We start from the raw sequence: 20,216 nt of genomic DNA, 5'->3' as shown, positions 1-20,216 counted from the left end.
TTCCCCCTCTCAAATCATTCTGTTTGTGGAAACAATCTCTCGCCATATGACCATATTTGCCACAATAATGGCATTTCACATCTTGCATAGAATTTTGTTGGCCTTGCCAACGTCCTCGACCACGGGGGTTACCACGACCTCTTTAAGGTGCATATCCACGACCACCTCGAGCACCATATGAAGGCTGAAAATTTTGTTGTGGAGGCCTCCATCCACGACCATTACCACCACGTCCACGTGATGCAAATCTCCCCCTGCCTCTAAAGCCTCTCTGCGAGTAGAAAGCCTGATTTCTGCCATCATCATGGCTAGTAGATGCATCCAGAAATGAATCACTGAGCTTGATTTCCTCAACCAATAAGAGTGAAACCAACTCATCGAAGTCGGGTAAACCTGTACTCCTCACTGAGATAGATGTATCAAAGGATTTGTATTCCTTGCCAAGACCACGCAAGGTAATATCCACCAAATAATCATCAGGCATGGGGGCATTTATTGTGGCCAATGCATATGCAAACTTCTTGATTTCTTGCACATAATCATGTATGCTCCTTTTATTCCTTTTCACATTGTGTATCTGCTGTCGCAATTGAGACTTGCGAGCACTCGTATCTGTATCAAACATCTTGACCAAAGTATCCCATGCATCTTTGGGATTCTCAGCATCCTGAATATGTATGAGCATAGCATCAGAAATGCATATAGACAAATAATGCAGCACTTTGAATGCTCTCTCAGACCATTGCTTATGAGCAATAAGCTGCTGCTGTGTAGGTTGCCGAGGTAGCTCAGGCTCTGGCTCAGCACCTGTAATGAGATTCCAAAATCCTTTTCCTTTCAAGAAACTCTTTATCCTGTACTTCCATGCCTGGAAGTTCTTCCTATCCAGCTTTTCACCAACAATCTGAACTGGATTATCCGACATGTTGCTCAATGCGTACACCTTCCGCACACTTCAAATCTGTAAATGAGCCTTCCTCAGCTCAACCACACTCAAATGAATGTTCCAAATACTCCAAGGTAGCCAACAAACTCCAAATTTGATGTAGAAAATCAACCTGTATGCATCCAAGATGAACTGTCTGACGCAGTCCGAGATACCCTGAATCGACATGCCTTCCAAGGCTCCAAATCACAATGTAATGGTGCAATCAAGTATGGGCAACTTGCATTGACACCTAATTAACCTCAATGTTGAGTATCAACACCATCTGACATGTGTACATATCAATTTTTGAAAACCCCTTTTTCTGTTTTTGGAAAAAACAGAAAAACCAGAAAAACCAGTAATGATTTGGCTCTAATTTCTTCAATATTTCACCAAATTGAGCAACCAGGCATTCATTGGCTTAGCAATAGTGTCCATCAACTCCATGTAAGAGGAATTTGTCCAATTGTAAAACACCAAAGATTAATTGCTCAATTAAAATGCTCTGTTTCTCTGCAACCAGTGGACAGCCTATTTTAATCAGCTCATTCCCAGCTCAATTAGGCATCATTGACCAAAAAAATCACATAGCCCTCTTCTCCAAAGTGTAAAGCATCCAATTGCTAAAACAAATTTGAAATATGTCAAGCATCCAATGAGTAATTGACCTCCTCGTAGTGAAAAAACCAGAAATCTGCCCTGTTTCCTCTTCTGTATGGACTGCGCCGCCTGCAAATGAGGGCTTTGGAAAGGTTTAAGTTGCTAATTGATGAGTGCTACAAGTGCCCAAGACACCTAGGTATGTGTGCAACCCACCAATGCTTGGATTTTTGCCAAATACATGCTCCAAATGCTTCAATTTTGGGCTTCTTTTTCACTGTTTTGTGAGAGCTCAAAAAACCAGTAATTTCACTCAATCAAATGCATGTAAATTGCTCCAAATTTTGTTCAAGGCTTGCACATGGGTTGCCAATACATCCCTCTTTGTCAAATACATATGTCTTTTGCCAGAATCACACGTATTTCCACCATACATCAATGTTCCCAAGCTTTAATGGAAAGCTTCAAAAAACAGAATTTTGCTTTGCTTTGATTTGCTTTGTTTTTGCCTGTATCACCTGCAATCCGCTCAAGGATGTTTAGAAGACCTTACCCAGTAGGCCAAGCTTTCAGATCTGATAGTATTTGGTGTGCTCCAAGCTTCACAGCTCTAATGGCAAGCTTCACAGCTTCTTTTCACAGCTTCTTCTCCCTCTTCTCTTCACTCACTCATAAACCCTAATAAACAGCACAAGGCTCTGATACCATGTTGAAAGAACGGTAGAGGGGGAGGAGACACACACACAGGAGCAAACCCTAATGTATATTGCAAACCCTAACCATAGAGGGAAGCCATGTCCACTCTCACACAAAGCATAATGCACTAATCCATAATCCACACAACACACAATCAGTTGTGTCCACACTCTACTAACCCTAGCTAATGTCCACACACTATGACCAGCTGGACACGCGGTCATTTATGTCTCACACATGTTCCTACCTAATCTGCCAGCACATAGCATAGCTGGCTCACACTGACATCGAGCTTGAATCTCAACAACTATGGTAGCCAATACCACTTCACACATGGAGCCCTTTGTGCCTGCCTATGACACATTCCCTCCCTAAATTAAGTGGGCTACCAGCTCCTACTCTATGAGACCAGCTGCACCTAACACCCACATGGCTGGAGTACCTATTGGGGCACCGGTAGGGCACATGACTTATGTCGCACATCTACCCCCACTAGGGTTTAGACTAATGCACCATGCAATGCTGCCACGTGTTGCACCGCCACCTGCTCCTATCATTTCTCCAGTTATGCCAACACCAGCTCTACCCGCAAACCCAATTGCTTTTGCACATGCCATGGGAAGAGAGGTAGGTGGAAAGCATAGCACCTATTGTGAGCGATGTTGGTTGACAAAGCCATGGGAAGGCTGCTTAGATAGCTAAGCTAACCCACAAGTTCACTGGCAATGGTGATCCTAGGAGATATTAACGCTTTGCTAAAGGTAACACTGTAGCGTAGATGAATTTCAAAGATTTCATGAAAGCACTCCAAGAGGGAATGAAGGCCAATAGAGCCCCTGAAAACATACATATGTACCCAAGGCAAGAGCTTCAATGGTGCTCAATATATTGATAAGGACATTCAACCAGTGAGTGTCTAGTTCTAAGGACATGCTATAATGGTAATTGTACCTTTTGTGGACGTTATGGTCATGAGGCTTCACAGTGCCCACCGCACGCGTTTGCAAACCCTTGCTAATGCTTCTAGGCCTCAACAATTGGCTTTACTAGCCCCATCGCAACCACCCCACAAGCCATAATGCCTCCAGCAACATCTCAACAACCCAATGCAGATCAAACGACACAATAACCCATTGCAAGGGAGATTTACAATGCCCAAAATGTGTTGTTACCTCCATCAGTCTTGGGACCTCAACCACCTCCCCTGAGAATCACACCTCTTAATCAAGTAAGCTTCGAGGAGCCTATTGATTACTAAGAATATGAAAGATGTCAAACCCACCCCCCACCTCTTTGAGGGGAGGACCCCACAGAGAGCTTCATCTTGATTATTATGTAAAGGATGGCAAACAGGGAGTAAAGCTAGTTTACCGACTTACTGCAATGGGCAAGAGCCGGGACAGTAATGCCACAGCTAGAATAATGTCTCTTCAATGCTACCGCTATCAAGGTCCTCATTGAGTTTTGGAGTGCCCCCTTAAATTTCCTCATCTCAACCAAGTAGTCTCCTCAAACATGCCACCAGCTACTTGTAACCGTTATGGCATAGATCATTGGATTAAGGACTGTCCCAAAATGATTGTTGTGACAAGTCCACAAACAAGACCCATCATCACACCTCTAAACATGATTGGGGTAAGTAATCAAACTCAACGGGCGGCTGATCCTTAAAAATCTAGATCACACCCTGTTGAATGCTATCACATGGTGACTACAGGCCCAAAATCAACATGTTCTTGAGCAACAATCTGTAGCCTTGGTAGCAGAATCTAAGAAGAAGAAGAAGAAGAAGAAAAACGGGAGAAAAAAGTATGTGAAGGATGGGACATTAAAGGAAACAAAAAATAATAATCTTGGGACGCCTCAAGAGCCAGTCTTCATTAGGGACCTAGATGAGGACTCGGACTCTTTGGACACAAGGGATGATTTTGAACAGGGTAGGGAAATACCCTTCAAAACTAGGAACATGCGATTCTTGAGACTAAATCGCACATGACAAAACTTGGCTCTTATCCTGACCCTCATAGGGAAATTGAGAAACCCCGAGAATTTAGTGATTTAGTTACAAAAACCATGAGGAGAAATGTGAGCTCATTTTTGGCCCTTTTAGTTTGAGAGAGAGAGAGTGGTGCTCAACCAATGAGGAAGAGGCTTCCGTATAACGGAGAAATTTGACATTTTAAAGCAAGAATTCAAGTAAATAGAGTAAAATTATGCTCAAAATTAAAGCAAGAATTCAAGTAAATAGAGTAAAATTATGCTCAAAATACATCTTAAAATAACATTTACTCAACTTAAAATAATAATAAATTTGACATTTTAAAGCAAGAATTCAAGTAAATAGAGTAAAATTATGCTCCAAATTAAAGCAAGAATTCAAGTAAATAGAGTAAAATTATGCTCAAAATACATCTTAAAATAACATTTATTCAACTTAAAATAATAATAAATTTGACATTTTAAAGCAAGAATTCAAGTAAATAGAGTAAAATTATGCTCAAAATACATCTTAAAATAACATTTACTCAACTTAAAATAATAATAAAGTAATACTACCGAATCTTTGCACGTAAGCTAAAAGATAGTGGTAGTTAATGATTCGGTAGACTTATTTTATTATTATTTTAAGTTGAGTAAATGTTTTTCCCCAAAACTAGCTCTGATCTTCTTCTTCTCCAACATAGTCGTTCTTTCTTTTTCTAAGTCTCCTCCAAATTAAGCTCTCAATTTCTTCTTCTATGTGTCTTTTGCTACACAAAATGGCAACCTGTAGAAAGCCTCATACTAGCATTTCAGCTTTCTATTACTGTATTCAATAGTTATAATACGAATAATGGGACATGGATACCATCTACAATTACAATCGGGAGATGGGAACTTTTACAGAGAAGGAAGAGGAAGAGGAGAAATGCTAATAAATTTGTGGAGCCATTCAAGGGACAAGTTAAAGAGTTCAAGGTAAGTGAATCTAGCAAACGTGTGACAGAGGTAGTCAAAAGTTTGCAAGTACATTATTGGCTCTCAAAACTTCATTGCAACTTTTCACTACACCAGATATTATTATGTTAATGGCAACCTTGTTCCATTAGATCAAGATTTGGAGTTAGATCCCGAGAATATGCCTCTAGTAATGGTGATATATTTGGAAGGGCAATTGCTAAATGCTGAGCACACTATCCAAAACATCTCTTTCTCAAATTAGAGAAGACCTTACATACGAGGAAATTGAAAAATTGCCAAAAGATTATACATTTACAATGGATACTAAAAAGGTAAACCATTTATATTTACATTCACCATTTAGTATGCTGTGCAGAACATTATGTAAGATACCACTAACAAGACCCTTTTTTTACACGTGCCAAGACGAAAAGAGAAAATTACTTTCTGCAAAGAACCTGTCTCTCATACTATTCACTTGATTAGTCATTGAATGATGAAAATCAAAACATTGTAACTCCAAAAAGCAATTTAATATATGAAAGATTTTTTCTTACAAAATATTGTCAGGTCTCTTATTATAAAATTAATGTTAATGTTACAAATGTAAATAAAAGTCTAATGATGCCAACATCGATTAGAAGACTCTGGGGCACGGAAGCTATGCGGAAATTGAGAACTAGACTGTGCTTTTGGGATTGAGGTGGCCTTCGATTTTGGTCCTCTTTGCAAGCTTTCCATTTCTTCCACAGTCTTTCTTCTCTTCCCCTCTCCGCTTGCATCTCGACCTGCCTCGTGGATTCCATCCATTCATCCACCTCCGCTTATAGCCTGTCATAATCATTTAGGGCAGCCATATGTGCTTCGAGTTATCTTTGTTGCTGCTCCTCATCTCGTTGACGTACTCTCTCTACAGATTCCCTTGCAAATTTGTCTGCCCTCCTGATCTCTTCTTTTGCACGATCATGGGACAGCCAAAATAATTCTTTGAGCAGATTTGGTTCTAAACTGTTTTACGTGCAAGGGAGCATATTTGTTCAAAATTATTTCCTATACACAAAGAAAAGCTTTGTTAGGGACATTATAGCTATGTTAGATTATGAAATTCTATGTTACAAACATCACTTAACAAACATCACTTATATCAGGAATATCAAAAAATTTCTTTATTAAAAGGTAGGCATTTAGGGCCGTCCTCCATCCACAACTGACATCTCCAGGCTGGACTGTCACCCTCATCCTACGATATGTCATGTTTTGTACAAGATTCAGCTCCATTGTTCCAATGCATATACACATTTTTGAGCACATCTAAGAGATTGAAAAAAACAAGCATCAGCTTATCCTGTTTAAAAAAATCTACATGCTTGTGGAAGAGGGAAATATCAATAGGGACTTACTCTCTAATGCAGCCATGTTATTGTTGAACAGAGTTTGCAAAATAACAAGTGTTTTGCTCAATGTCGTACAAAAGCAAACTCCAGTGTCGGGCAGAAAAAAAACAAAGAGGACATAGGTGTTATTAAAGAAAACACATATAGATTACCAAATATTTGATGTCAATTTAAAACTTAACATGAGACTCACTCTTCATGATGGTACGCCATGAAACAAGTCTTGCCAAATCGAGGTTCACTGGTTCAAACCAAGACATAAGACTAAAAAATGATGAGCTATCATTTTGTAATGCCGCGAAATTGAGAGGATCCATAGTGTATGTACAATTTCGGACCTCTTCTGGTAGTAGTAATATACAATACCTAAAGGCAACAATGAAAAGAACAAACAATTAGTCCACTGGTACTTATAGCTTAGTCATGCATCATACTATATACATCATGCATTATATATACTATACATACCATATTAAAATATTGAGAATGTTATCTGTGATTTCCATTGCGTCATTCATCAAAACATGTAAATCGTATCCATCTAGAGGCCTGACAAGTCTTTGACCCCCTGAAGTGAAAATGTCACTCTAACCGGCCGTAGTAGCCTCCAAAACTCTCAATTCTTGGATATTAATTGCTTCAATTAGATTTAATTCCCTCTCTATCCGATCTACATCTTCTTCTTCTACAACAATTTCAACTTTAGCAGAGGGCTGTGGGTTGTGCTGCTGCAGTAGCCTCTAGTTGTGGTTGTGCCTCCAGTTCTAGTTGTGTGTGAGGTTCTGCTTGAGGGGCATCATCACTGGGGTGTTCTAATCTTAACCTACTCTGCGAACGGGTGTCCCTATCATGAGGAGCAAGAACGAGAGCTCTCAGATGGCCTTGTACGAGGATGGAGGAGGGGAATTGTAAGGATACGCCGCATTTGGGGATCGCTTAAAGAAACAGGACCAAGCATCTAGTCATATCTGTACCGCAATCGACGAAGGATATCAAAAATCTCTCGGCATTATGGCAACCTATGGTGGGCATAAGCAGCGAGAAAGTAAGTATCTTCAAAGAACTCGATGATCCAGTCCTCAGTGATTTCTTGAAAATATAATAATGCAGAAGCTTGCCACCGCATGACAATACTCCATTGCTTATAAATTTCACACACAATCCTCTGGAAAGGGATCCTGGATATCGCAAGCTGCATGTGTCGCTCAATGCAACGAAGCTCCTGTAAAACTGCCCTGTGAGCTTGATACCTCCTTGTTTTGCCTTGCGCCTGCAGTGACTCGATAGGTGTTTCAACCCTTCGAGTAGTTGCCTTGGTATGATTTGGAGCCATCTAAACAAATAAACAAAGCGTGATGAGAAACGCATTTAAAAAAGTCATTACCAAGCGATATAACACAAAAGGATTCCATAGCACATTGTATTGCTTGGTATATTGACCCCACAAAAAACATTATGACAATGGGTTCAAAACCAAGCGATATAAAACAAACAAGAGTCCAAAGGGCTTAGTATCACTTGGTACTGACCCCATGACCAACATTATCACAGTGGGGTCGGTACCAAGGGATATAATGTAGACATGATGGTATTCCTACAGTGAGACCATGTATTGATGCCATGGGTACTTTTGTCTTAGGGTTAAGTAACCTCAACCATTGTTTAGGGTTGGTACTGCTCATTTTTACTTTCTCCTTTTGTACTTTCAGAGAGCTTCATCTCTCTCCTTTTTAAGCTAACAATTCTCCCTCACAATATACACCCTTATGTTCATCTCATTGAGCATTGTATGTGTGTGGTTTCATCTCCTTTTTAAGCTAACATAAATTATTTATTATTAACTTGAAAGTAATTATTGTGCCTAAACTTCATAACCGTTACACAAGCCTATATACATAAAGCCTATACATAAAATGGATGACATGAATGTAATTTTTACAAAACTTGGTTGATGCACTTTATATATAAAACCTCCTTTCACCCTAAGTAACATTCATTGTAACATGTAAATAAGCGAGTCATGTCCTCCCTTAAATTACAAATCACTATAATCATAAAAAATCATTATCAATAACTCAGCCCCATTCCATCCATTTTTGTTGCCTCTTCTTTTCATATCCTTTCTTATCCACCTATTTTTGTTGCCTCTTCTTTTCATATCCTTTCTTATCCACCTATTTTTGTTAATACCTTCTCTCGTTTTGATACCCTTTCTTATCCACGCACTTGAGGAGAATTCTTCCGCCATCAAGACCCTTTTTTTTTGCCTACCTTGACATTAAAGTTTCCTTCTTGTTCATTGGTCCCATTCACTTTTTTTTTTCCAACCTACTAGCCAACTCAAGTCCATGGCTTGGCCCACGATTTCTCTTGGAGTGTCCAACCTATGGATCCACTATAGTTTTGTTCCCTTGTTTAATTCTTAGTGGATTAGATTTGCATTAAATGTTTCTTCAACTTTTTATTTTTATTTTTTGACAAAAGTGAATAATTTGTATTTGTATTATGTATTCTCTGATATTATGCACTAACTTTCTAAAAATTGAAGAGAATGCAGGGGAGAGGGAGAGCTTAAGTTCTTTTTGCAAGAAAACACACACACACAAGAGAGAGTAAGACACAAGAGAGAGATGGATGGCTAAATTTTATTCTTTCTTCTTCTCTTCTCTACAACCATTAACATAAAGAGATAAGAGTGCAGTCTATCTTCTTCTCTTCTCTACAACCATTAATATAAAGAGATAAGAGTGCATTCTATCTTCTTCTCTTCTCTACAACCATTAACATAAAGAGGCAAGAGTGCATATTATAAGGGAAAGTACTCTCCTACTATAATAACATACAATGGTCGATCCATAGTGTGAACTAGAGTATATGAACTAGTGCTATAACTATGCCATAACTCTAGTACTCCAAAGTGGCTATCACAGAACTCGTCATGTCTACTGGTGTCAGGTGATGTATCAACTATAATCTCACCAATCATGCTAGTGGCATCAATGCAGGATGCTATCACCCAAGCAGGTCATCAATGTCCGTACCACTAGAGCTGAGCTCGATATCTCAACAAAAATGTGCTACACACTAGATACAATGCATTAAACTTGTACATGCACACAATATATTTCACATTAATTGCATGGGACACGTCCATTTTGTATATTTCACATAAATTACATGGGATGTATCTAATTTGTATAGTGGTACTATGATTTGCGCATAACTGGGATCTAATGTCTCTATTGTGTTTTTCTAAAAATTAGACATAAACACTATATTTTATAACATGTATGTAATTTTAGTATCAACACTTTCTTTTTTTTTTCATATAAAAAGAATATCATCTAATTCAATATTAAAACTTTTTTTTTTGTACACAAATCAAAATTTGATATCTAACTTAGTTATCATTAAAAAAAATTATACACAAACTGGATATTCATGTTTTAGAATTATATTTTATACATATTAAATTGAACATTGAGTATTCTATTTATGCATTGTTTAGATATTACGAAAACTCTACATTTTTATGCACTATTTAGGGATGCACTAAGCATAGATATGATGCACTATAAACATAGAGATTATGAAAAATCTACATTTATATGCACTATTTATACACACTATTGGATGTTGTGTATACTATTTATGTGATGCACTAAACATAATGAAATTCCTACATTTTATGCACCACTTGGATACAAGAGATGTCATTCATTTATGAACTATTTACCACTACACTAAACATAGATATGATGAAAACTCCACATTTAATGCTCGCTTGCATACAATACATCTCATTTATTTATGAAATACAAAATTTGTACACAAATTAGATGCATATTATCTATTTGCTATAGCACATTAAAGAATTTTTGTAAACATTGGTGTATTATATAAATTTTATTTTTTTAAAGGTAGAATTTAGATAAAACATAGACAAAAAGCATGGTATTAATGGACAAACTAAATGTTTTATCTAATCTATATAAAACATAGCATGGATAGAGTTATATATCCTACGTTTTCTTCAATCCTTTTTATCCAATCTTTATATAAAGAATAACATGGATAAAGTTATATACTCCACCCACCTGCCTTTCATCCAAACTTTATATAATACATAACATGGATAAAGTTATATATTCCACCCACCTTTCATCCACTCTTTATATAATACATAACATGGATAAAACATAACATCAATAAAGTTATTTAATACATAACATGGATAAAACATAACATCAATAAAGTTATTTAATACATAACATGGATAAAACATAACATCAATAAAGTTATTTACTCCACCTCTCCTCCACCCAATTTGCACACCCCTACATCTCTTTATATAATACATAACATGGATAAAACATAACATCAATAACGTTATTTACTCCACCTCTCCTCCACCCAATTTGCACACCCCTACATCTCTCCTCCCCTCCTCCATAAAAAAACACCAAACTCATGTGCCCACTGTATGTATGGGCCTACCACAATTGCCTAACTACATATAGCTCCACCCTCTCTAAAACCAAACCCAAATAGACCACCCAAACCCATACCACCATGTGCCCCTTCCTTCATTTTCTTTCCCCTCATCCTTTCCATTTCCATTTCCATTTCCCCCTACCCCTACCCCAACCCCCCCCCCCTTTGCACCCCTCCCTCACTCTTAAAATCTATGCCCCAAACCACCATCCTTCCATCCCTTTCTCACCCTTAAAATCCATGCTCCCAACCAGGTGATCCACTCACACCCACCTTGCATCTCCTACTCATCCCTTTCCAATCACCTAGCTTGCTTAACGACACCCTACTATGCATCCCCTCCCCACCCCCAAAGAAAATAATCCAAAATCCCTTCTTATTCATGCCACCATCAAAATTATTGATATCCTCATGTTCCGATCCACCGCATTACTACTCAACTTCTTGCGCCCACTAAATAAACCCCCCCTCTTCCAAGCATATTTGATTTTCCCCTGCTCCCCATACCCCCCCTCATGCCAAATCAAAATCATTTTTCGCTAATAACCCCCACTAGCTGCTTCACCCACCTTGCCTCTCCCTATGTAAACATCTTCATCCTTCCCATTAAGAATTCGTGCTCCCTCTCTTCCACCCAAAATTTTTTACCGCCTCTACTCCTCCTGAAGCATCAAATAATGTGTCTTGTTGAGGTAATTATTTTCTCTAAAAAGTTACCTTTAAAAAAAAGTACTCATTTGATGTTTGAACCTACATTGCAACCGACTTGGATATGTGGCATCCAAATTACATCTAGCCTACGTAATACACTCAAACATGATACCATGTACATAAATTTTCATGTTAAAAATAAGAATTAGAAACAAAGTTATTTATACATAGTATTAGATTTACCTTTAAGTCAAAATCAAGGAATGTATTTAATAAATATTGTGCAAATATATTTTCTCAAGAAAGTTAGATACACAAACAATTTTGCACAACTAAATATATGTTTAAACTCGGGGGGTTCACTATATGTAAACTCTCTATATCATGTGTGTTCAAGAACTAAATTAAAAACCCCTTATTTGTAATTTTTTCATGAATAAAACACACCCTTTTCTTTTTCAATCTGTAAATACACCCTTTAAATGGTACCCTTTTATCTGTAAATACACCCTTTAAATGGTACCCTTTTATATGTAAAATATGTGTAAAAAAGGGATTAAAAAAACCCCTTCTGTTGAACCCACGTGCTACGCTTACATATTTATGAGTGACCCCTCCGAGTGTGTAAACAAGCATCCCCAAAAAGGAGGTGTTCGAGGAATTTTGGTGAGATGGAGGTTGTGCACTTAAGGGGAGCCATGGTAGTCCTCTTATGTGAGGCACGTTCATCTCCTATATATGTGATCAAGGGGAGGAACGAGACTTCCACATTTGCATGGTTATAAATTTAAAGGCTTAAATAAAATCATGATGTATTCACGTAATATGTTTTTTAATACCTACTTCCAGATATAACTTACATGTTGTTTGATATAGTTTGATTTCATATACAACTTACATGTGGTTTAATAAATGTTTTGAGACTTAATTATGTATGTAGCTTACATGTGGTTTGATAAACATTTTAGGAAAAAATGCACTGCATATCTTCTAACAAATTTAACACTAGATTATGAAAATTTAAATCTAATCTAGTAAAAATTATCTTTATTTCTTTTAAAAAAATGAATAAGTAATTTAATTAGAATTCCTTATCTTTAATTTATTTATATCATGCTTACAATCAACTTTTTAAAATTTTAGACTAAGCATTTTTTATAATATGCCTAGTAGATTCAAAAGATTCAATGTAAACTTTTGTATTTTGTATATTATATTGGAGAGTGAAAGACTTATTTGATTCATTGATATGTTAACATTGTAAAAGATATAGAATTTGGATAAATCAACTTCAAATGTTTTTGAAAATTTTAAATTCATGAAAATTCACATGATATTTAAAATCTAATTTATTTTTTAAAAAACAAAAAAATCAATCCAAATTGGGAGAATCTTGAAACTACTCAATGCATGCACAAAAATGCTAACAGTGTAAATTTATCATTTAAAAACCCAACACTTATAGTTTTAACTATCCTTGGAATTAAAATCATGTCCTTAGTAGATTGTGCTATTAGTTTCTTTATGTATGAGTAAAAAATTATGCTACTTTTTGAATCCATTAACTACCACATAATGCATCTTTTCTAGTAAAAGTTTGGGTGATTCCTTGTAATTGACATCATTATAGGTTGCATATCTTCAAAAGATACTATAAAGATTGTTTTGATTAACAAAGAATATATAGTTTTGAACTTTGGAAGTAAGTGGATGTGGGAATGACTATAACACTTCATTATGTGGAGCTATAATAATTATTTTTGAATATGTGGAGCTACCTGGTAAGTGTCATTATGTGGAATGAAACTTGCTCAAGATAATACTTCATTATGTGGAACAACTATAATAATAAATAGTCTTCATTATTATATGCGGAGCTACCTAATAAGTGTCACGACCTTGTAAAAATCGCTTGATGATAAGATTATCTTTTTATCAATACAATAATCTTATGTTGTTTTTGGGGTTATGAGCAATCAAAAAGGCTTTAGTTCCATAAGTTCATGTTTATGTACACCTTGCTATTCATTAAAAAAGGATCAGCAGGACTATTGTGGTGCACTAGACAAGGACCTTTGCTTTATAATGTTTCATATTAATGATATGACTTGATTTATTGAAAGATAAATATTTAATTTATGTGTACTTCACCTTATGATATAAAAAATACGCTTTAAAGTATTAAAAATACACTGCAAAGTTGTTATACTTTAAATTTGGAGCCCTTTTCCATCTTATTAATGTAATATTTCTCCAAACATTTGAATCCTCTTTTAATATGCCGTGCACACTTGCATGAATGTTTGAAATTGGTTGTTTTAATCATCAATGATCTTATGGAATCCCACACTACCACAATTATCGTGTTGAGTCATGGATACCAATGAAGGGGTCCATACGCTAGTTTAAGCAAAAAAAACAAACAAAGATCTTGAGTTGTGTAAATTTGAAAAAAAATGCACTATTCAAAATGACATATTTCCTTTCCTAGATTTAAAGAGGAAAAAAGCTAACTTGAGTACCAAAGGAAAGGTGGTTAATAGAAACCTGAATAAGTTTTTGTGCTATGTAGAATGGCATGTTCCCTCTCCTAGAGTGTTAAAGAAGAAAAAAGCTAACATGATTTTACCCAAAGAAACTTTATTATGAAATCATGTTAGATTCCACAAATTCATGTTTGAAAAGGAAATTTTTTAAGTTTATAAAGTTCAATGTGAAACTATAAAAATATCTCATTGTTCAATCTTAAATTATAAAAAATATCCTCTTATTAATGCAAAGAGTGAAATTGATGTTAAAAGTAATCATTCAATTGAGTACTATAATAGTGTAACCATCATGTGTTTGTAAATAGTGACATTGGTGATGTATGATAATAGAAAACAAAAGTTGATAAAGTTCATTTTTTACATGGAGGATGTGTGGAGCCACGTGGCCCAATGTGATGTATGACAATAGAAAATAAAGGTTGATAAATTTTATTTTTTATATGGAGGCCTAGGATGTGTGGAGCCATATAGTCATATGATAATTAAAGTGAAAAGTAAATTGATATGATAAAGCAGAACAAGAACCACAATGGTAGAGATGTAGTGGAATGTGCTAACCTAAAAGGCAAGATTGAAAGCACAACAATGAATCCATTATGTATGAAAGAGTATAAGCCTAAGAATAAATATTGGATAGTGGCAAACAATGTGGGGTACACGAGCCTATTCAAAGACACCTATGTTGTTTTTGGAAAATAAAGAAGCCTCAATCACATGCTAAATACATATAAGTTTTTTGCAAGGCTAGATATTTTTTTAGGATAATTGTGTTCAACATAGTTGATATGCTTTGAATAGTAGCGATGAGTGAGTGCAAGTGATTAGGTAGGTTTTAAAAAGTTAGGTCCACATGGAGTGGACGGGATATTTGAATCAACAACGTTATTAATCATGCATAATATAGAGCTAACTTGTGATCTATGAATATAAGCATGCTAGCTCATACTTTGGCTATCATGTAATCAAGGCAGTGGAAATCAATCTAACCTAGAAGTGGTGGCTGTAGTGTGCTTTTGGGGGTTGGGGGGGGCACACATAGCTTAGTTACTAATAGGAATGCATAATAACAACAACTATGAGGAAGATTGGGTTGTGTGCATGTAAATTGAAACGTGGTTACTAATGCCATACAAAAAAAACTTACATTATATCTTCGAAGGACAATGACATAATAAAAGCTTAGAAACAATTATTGGACGGTGGCAAAAATCTCGGTAGAAGATAGGAGTGTGAAGTATGAGGGAGATGAGATGAAGGAGATAAGGTGGTATGTAGATATGACCACTTGGGTTACTAGTGCCATACAATCAAAACCTACTTCCACCATAAGGGTATACACAAGCTAAAAGGGAGTGAAACAAGTGGGGTGACCTATAGGGACTAAGAGAAGTGTGTTTGAGCAACTCTATAAGAAATCCTTGGGTCCACGTGCCTTAACCATGGTAAAGAATCTAGAGTGAGAATCCTTATCAAAGGTTAGAGAGGCTACACCTATTTAAATGGAAGCCAGAAGGCATATGTTACAAAGCACTTTGAACTTTTGCAAGATAGTGTTAGCTCCATTTGTACCTTGCAAGCATGGGCAAGTAAGCACAAACTCCATTGTACCTTGCGAGCAAGTTGAGTTATTAGGGGTGGGAATTCATAGTAGCAGGGTGGGGAGAGTAGTAGTATAGGTTCTCTTATGATCTTAGCATGGGCAAGTAAGCACAAACTCCATTGTACCTTGCAAGCAAAGCACATAGTCCATTGTACCTTGCGAGCAAGTTGAGTTATTAGGGGTGGGAATTCATAGTAGGAGGGTGGGGAGAGTAGTAGTATAGGTTCTCTTATGATCTTAGGATAAAGGCCTTGCAAGCTTGTGGGTGTGTATGAGGGATAGGTTCTCTTATGATCTTAGGGTAAAGGCCTTGCAAGCTTGTGGGTGTGTGTATGAGGTAAAGGCTGTCTTATGATCTTAGGATAAAAGCTTGTGTGTTTGTATGAGGTATATGCTGATAAAATCGTCTTTGTGTGCAATATATGTTGATGGCTTTTTTTTTTTTTGGGGGGGGGGGGGGGGGGGGACGGGGGGGGGGACGGGGGGTTGTGTGCAGCTGAGAGATAGAGCGCGTTTCTGTGCCCACGTACATTCCCTTAAGAATTAATGGCTTCTCAAGCAGTAACTGTGCCTATCGAGCCCCTTGGCCGCCCCTTCACATTGCCTACTATCATTGGGGTGCATGGCCCAACAACGGCCACAGACCCACTGTATTTATGGGAAGATGATGGCAACTGCCAAGCAACCGGGGGGTCACATGCAGGTGATAGCCACCCCCAGCCAAACGGGGGCTCAAACGGGGGCTCAGTTGACGATAACCCCCATGCAAGCGGGGAGTCACATGCAAACGTAACGAGCTCCTGCGACAGCAATATACAGAAGAGTGGTTCACCACCTGTGGGCACAACTGGCGATGGCGACATTGTTGCAGCAGCAGATGAGAGAGCAATCATGAATGGGCACCAGATGCATACTGCTCTTGACAAGAAGAAGGCAATGGGCAGTAATCTCGATTTGGAGATTATGAAAAACCACACCACCATTGCAGGCGCCGCCGCTGCGCCTGCGGATCACACGACCACGGCGTGTAGCTTGTTGATCACCATAGCAACACCACCTCCTCCCTCTGAGATTGGAATCAATGATGAGAAGCTCAAAGCTTTCCATGCAGAAGCTGGCCTTCCGCATGGCAAATCAACCTTCTTCCAGGCAACATTGAACTGCGTGAGCTTGCTGTATGGTAAGCTGCGGCGTGATCACTGTATAATTATTTAGCGTTAATTATCAACTATATGCTGAGATTGATCCGGAGAACTGTTCATTTAATTGCATGAAATCGACACACACACACACACACTCACAAGCACTCACAAACACCCACAAGCACTCACATTCTTATAAGAATTGACCAGGCACTCACAAGCACTCTGTTATAAGAATTGATCCGAGCTCAGTTAATGGATGACACTTACTCAATTAAAAGTTGATTAACGTGTAATTAAAGGTAATAATATAACAGTTGGAGTGTTGCTTGTGATTAAACCAGGTCTTGGATGACACTTACTCAATTGAAAGTTGATTAGCGTGTAATTAAAGGCAATAATATAACTGAAGAGTGTGGCTTGTGATTAAACCAGGTCTTGGAATACTGTCCTCTCCATTTGCGGTGGCCAAGGCAGGCTGGATGGGGGCAATAATAGCACTCTTAGTGTCAACAGCCTATGCGTACTCAGCTTACCTGATGGCCACATGTGTGAAGCACCATCCGAGGTGCGCAACGTATCAGGATGTTGCAAGGATGGCGTTTGGGAAGAAGATCAGGAAGCTCATAACAGCTCTGTTCTACATTGAGATAACAGGGACGCTGGTGGGCTACTGCATCTCTGTGGGCGACAATTTGGCCTACATCTTCCCCAACTCGAGCTTCAGCTTGCCTGGTCTGAGCGGCAGAAACTTCATGATATTTGTGGCCTCTCTCATCATGCTGCCATCCGTGTGGCTCAGGGACTTGAGTGCACTGTCTTTCACCTCCATGTGGTGCATTGCCAGCACCATCTTGCTCCTCATAGCCGTCTTGCTAGCTGCAACTGTCAACCACATTGGCCTCACCCACCCCATCCCTTTCTTGCGCATCCAAGGTGTTCCTGTCGCAGCTGGCCTCTATGCCTTCTCTTTTGGAGGGACTAGTGTCTTCCCTAGTATCTACATGTCCATGAAGGATCCCACAAAGTTTACCAAGGTACATCTTTTCTCTTGGTGCTCGTGCTCTTTATACAATAATATGGTGATAATGTGAGAGCTTTATACTACTTTTTCATTGTAGAGGTTGCATTTATTTTTGCCCCTTTTATGACTGCAAAGGGCTTGTGTGCTAGTGAATTTATCATGGCATTTTCTTTTCATAGAATGTTGGTGCATGCTCACATAGACGCTCACCACACTCTGTTATGAGAGAGAGAGAGAGAGAGAGAACACAAATTACCCTCACACAACTCCCGAGAGAGAGAGAGAGAGAGAGAGAGAGAGAGAGAGAGAGAGAGAGAGAGAGAGAGAGAACACAATTTACCCTCACACAACTCCCTTGAGAATGTCAATATGGGAATTTACCAATTTGGTACGTGCCCTAACTTTTCAACTAGAGACCTTGTGGATTCTCCTAGGATGATTCATGAATATATGTTCATTTCAAAGATCATTAGAAAATGCCAATGGTTCCCTTACTAATAACGTGGATTCTCTGACTAGAAAATGAATTTATAAATTTATGTTCAAAGATCACTAGAAAATGCCAATGGTGCCCTAAGTAATAACGCAACGGCCTTGTGGATTCTCTCCTAGGTTGCTTCATAAATTGATGGTGCTCCTTTACCTTCAAAGGTTATTGGGAAATAACATGGCACTTGCAAACACATTTCCTCATACATTGTCTTTAGAGTTAACCCACTTCCTCTAGCAATCTTTAACCTTCATACTAGTGAACATTATGTGCATATTTTATAATGACTGATTTTTCTCTTTTTACACAAAGATAAGATATGTGACAAAACATTTTATAAGAGACCTAGTTTGTCTCTTTTAACACAATAAGACATTTGACACAACATGCAAAACTACCTTGCATGTGACCATGCTTTGAGCAATTGAAGATATCCTTAGTTAGTTAGTTTGTTTTAAGTATTTGTGTTTTTATTTGAGCCTTTGAATTGTGTAACAGGTATTGGTGACGAGCTTTGCTATTGCAACTTCTTCCATAGCTGGCCTTGGTATAGTTGGGGCATACATGTTTGGAGATCATACAGCCTCACAAATAACTCTTAGCATGCCCATTCATTTTATAACCACAAAAATTATACTTTGGATGACAGTAATCACACCCATGTTCAAGTTTGCACTTCAACTCTCTCCCATAACCACAGCACTCGAGACTTATCTTTATTGCCACCGACGCAAAACATCAAAGACCATGCTCTATGGAATGAGTACACTCATGCGGTCCATGGTGCTAGCTTTGATTGCCATTTTTTCCATGGTTTTCCCTTACTTCGAATACATTGTGGCACTAGTTGGCTCTTCCATGACTATAGCCATCTGCATGATTTTTCCATGCGTCTTTTACATGAAACTCTTCTGGCACCAATTGAAGATGAAAACAATCATCATGATAGCCACACTTGTGATTATTGGGGTAATTATAGGGGCATGTGGTACTGTTGTTTCAATTCAAGGTTTGATCAACAGAAGAAAGAACTAGACCCCTATACCCCTTACATTATCAATGGTTTTGATTCTACTACCTGAAATAATCTTAACTTATTAGCACACTTAAGAGACATGTTGTGACAAACTCTCTTATAACTCATGAGAGTTGATTTTTGTGCCTAATTATTGCACCTTTTTCTACATACTTGTCTACAATCTCAAACTTAATTGCTTCTAAAGAACTTGGTGTTTCAAAATGGTGTCATTTGGCTATCAAAATTGGTCATCTTCTTTGCTTAGGATATAACTAAGAAGTTTTGGTACATGAGGGGTTTTTCCAAAGTGGCTATATAAGCTATTTTGATTAAACATATTACAATGTTTGTAAAATGTTTCTTTGGTCACATCACATGACCTAAATTAGAGAAGGTCTCTGTTTTAAAAAGTCACAATGTTGGTAAATATTATCGATTAGTCTTTTTCAAAAACATTAGTAGACATTTATTTTTACACACAATGTTCATATAATCTTAGAAAACATGGCCAACATTTGAAAATAAAAGTTGTTATGATAAGTCTCATTGTTTCCCTCCTCCAACTTCTTTAGAGGTAAGTGCATTTTGTAAGGAAACTTTTTGCACATTCATTTGTTAATAATCAAATGTGCTTTCGATCAAGCTACAGCTCATCACATAGAAACAATCGCACCCCCTCTGATGTTTGTA

At 37.6% G+C, this 20,216-nt stretch overlaps 1 protein-coding gene across 2 annotated transcripts; it reads left to right on the top strand.

Moving 5' to 3' along the window:
- The first annotated feature begins 15,496 nt into the window (after positions 1–15,496).
- LOC147618824 (amino acid transporter AVT1H-like) lies at positions 15,497–19,692 on the top strand. 2 transcript variants are annotated; one of them, XM_086773900.1, is made up of 4 exons: positions 15,497–15,838; positions 16,349–17,032; positions 17,430–18,031; positions 19,007–19,692. In XM_086773900.1, exons 2-4 carry the CDS (start codon positions 16,399–16,401, stop codon positions 19,541–19,543), a joined length of 1,773 nt encoding a protein of 590 aa, XP_086630026.1. In that variant the 5' UTR covers positions 15,497–15,838; positions 16,349–16,398; the 3' UTR covers positions 19,544–19,692. The 2 variants fall into 2 exon arrangements, with proteins under 2 accessions (XP_086630026.1, XP_086630025.1); XM_086773899.1 differs by having other exon boundaries at positions 15,777–16,189.
- Positions 19,693–20,216: the final 524 nt, after the last annotated feature.

This window comes from Cibotium barometz, chromosome 34 (assembly GCF_041138505.1).
Source record: "Cibotium barometz isolate CiBa-2024 chromosome 34, ASM4113850v1, whole genome shotgun sequence".
Classification (NCBI taxonomy): Eukaryota; Viridiplantae; Streptophyta; class Polypodiopsida; order Cyatheales; family Cibotiaceae; genus Cibotium; species Cibotium barometz.
Note: the sequence above shows the minus strand (reverse complement) of the source record. Positions and strands in the feature narration are given on the sequence as shown.

Coding starts and splice junctions, on each gene's coding strand:
- LOC147618824 (XM_086773900.1), top strand. CDS start 16,399: ATGGCTTCTCAAGCAGTAACTGTGCCTATCGAGCCCCTTGGCCGCCCC. Junction 17,033..17,429: donor CTGCGTGAGCTTGCTGTATG/GTAAGCTGCGGC, acceptor TGATTAAACCAG/GTCTTGGAATACTGTCCTCT. Junction 18,032..19,006: donor ATCCCACAAAGTTTACCAAG/GTACATCTTTTC, acceptor ATTGTGTAACAG/GTATTGGTGACGAGCTTTGC.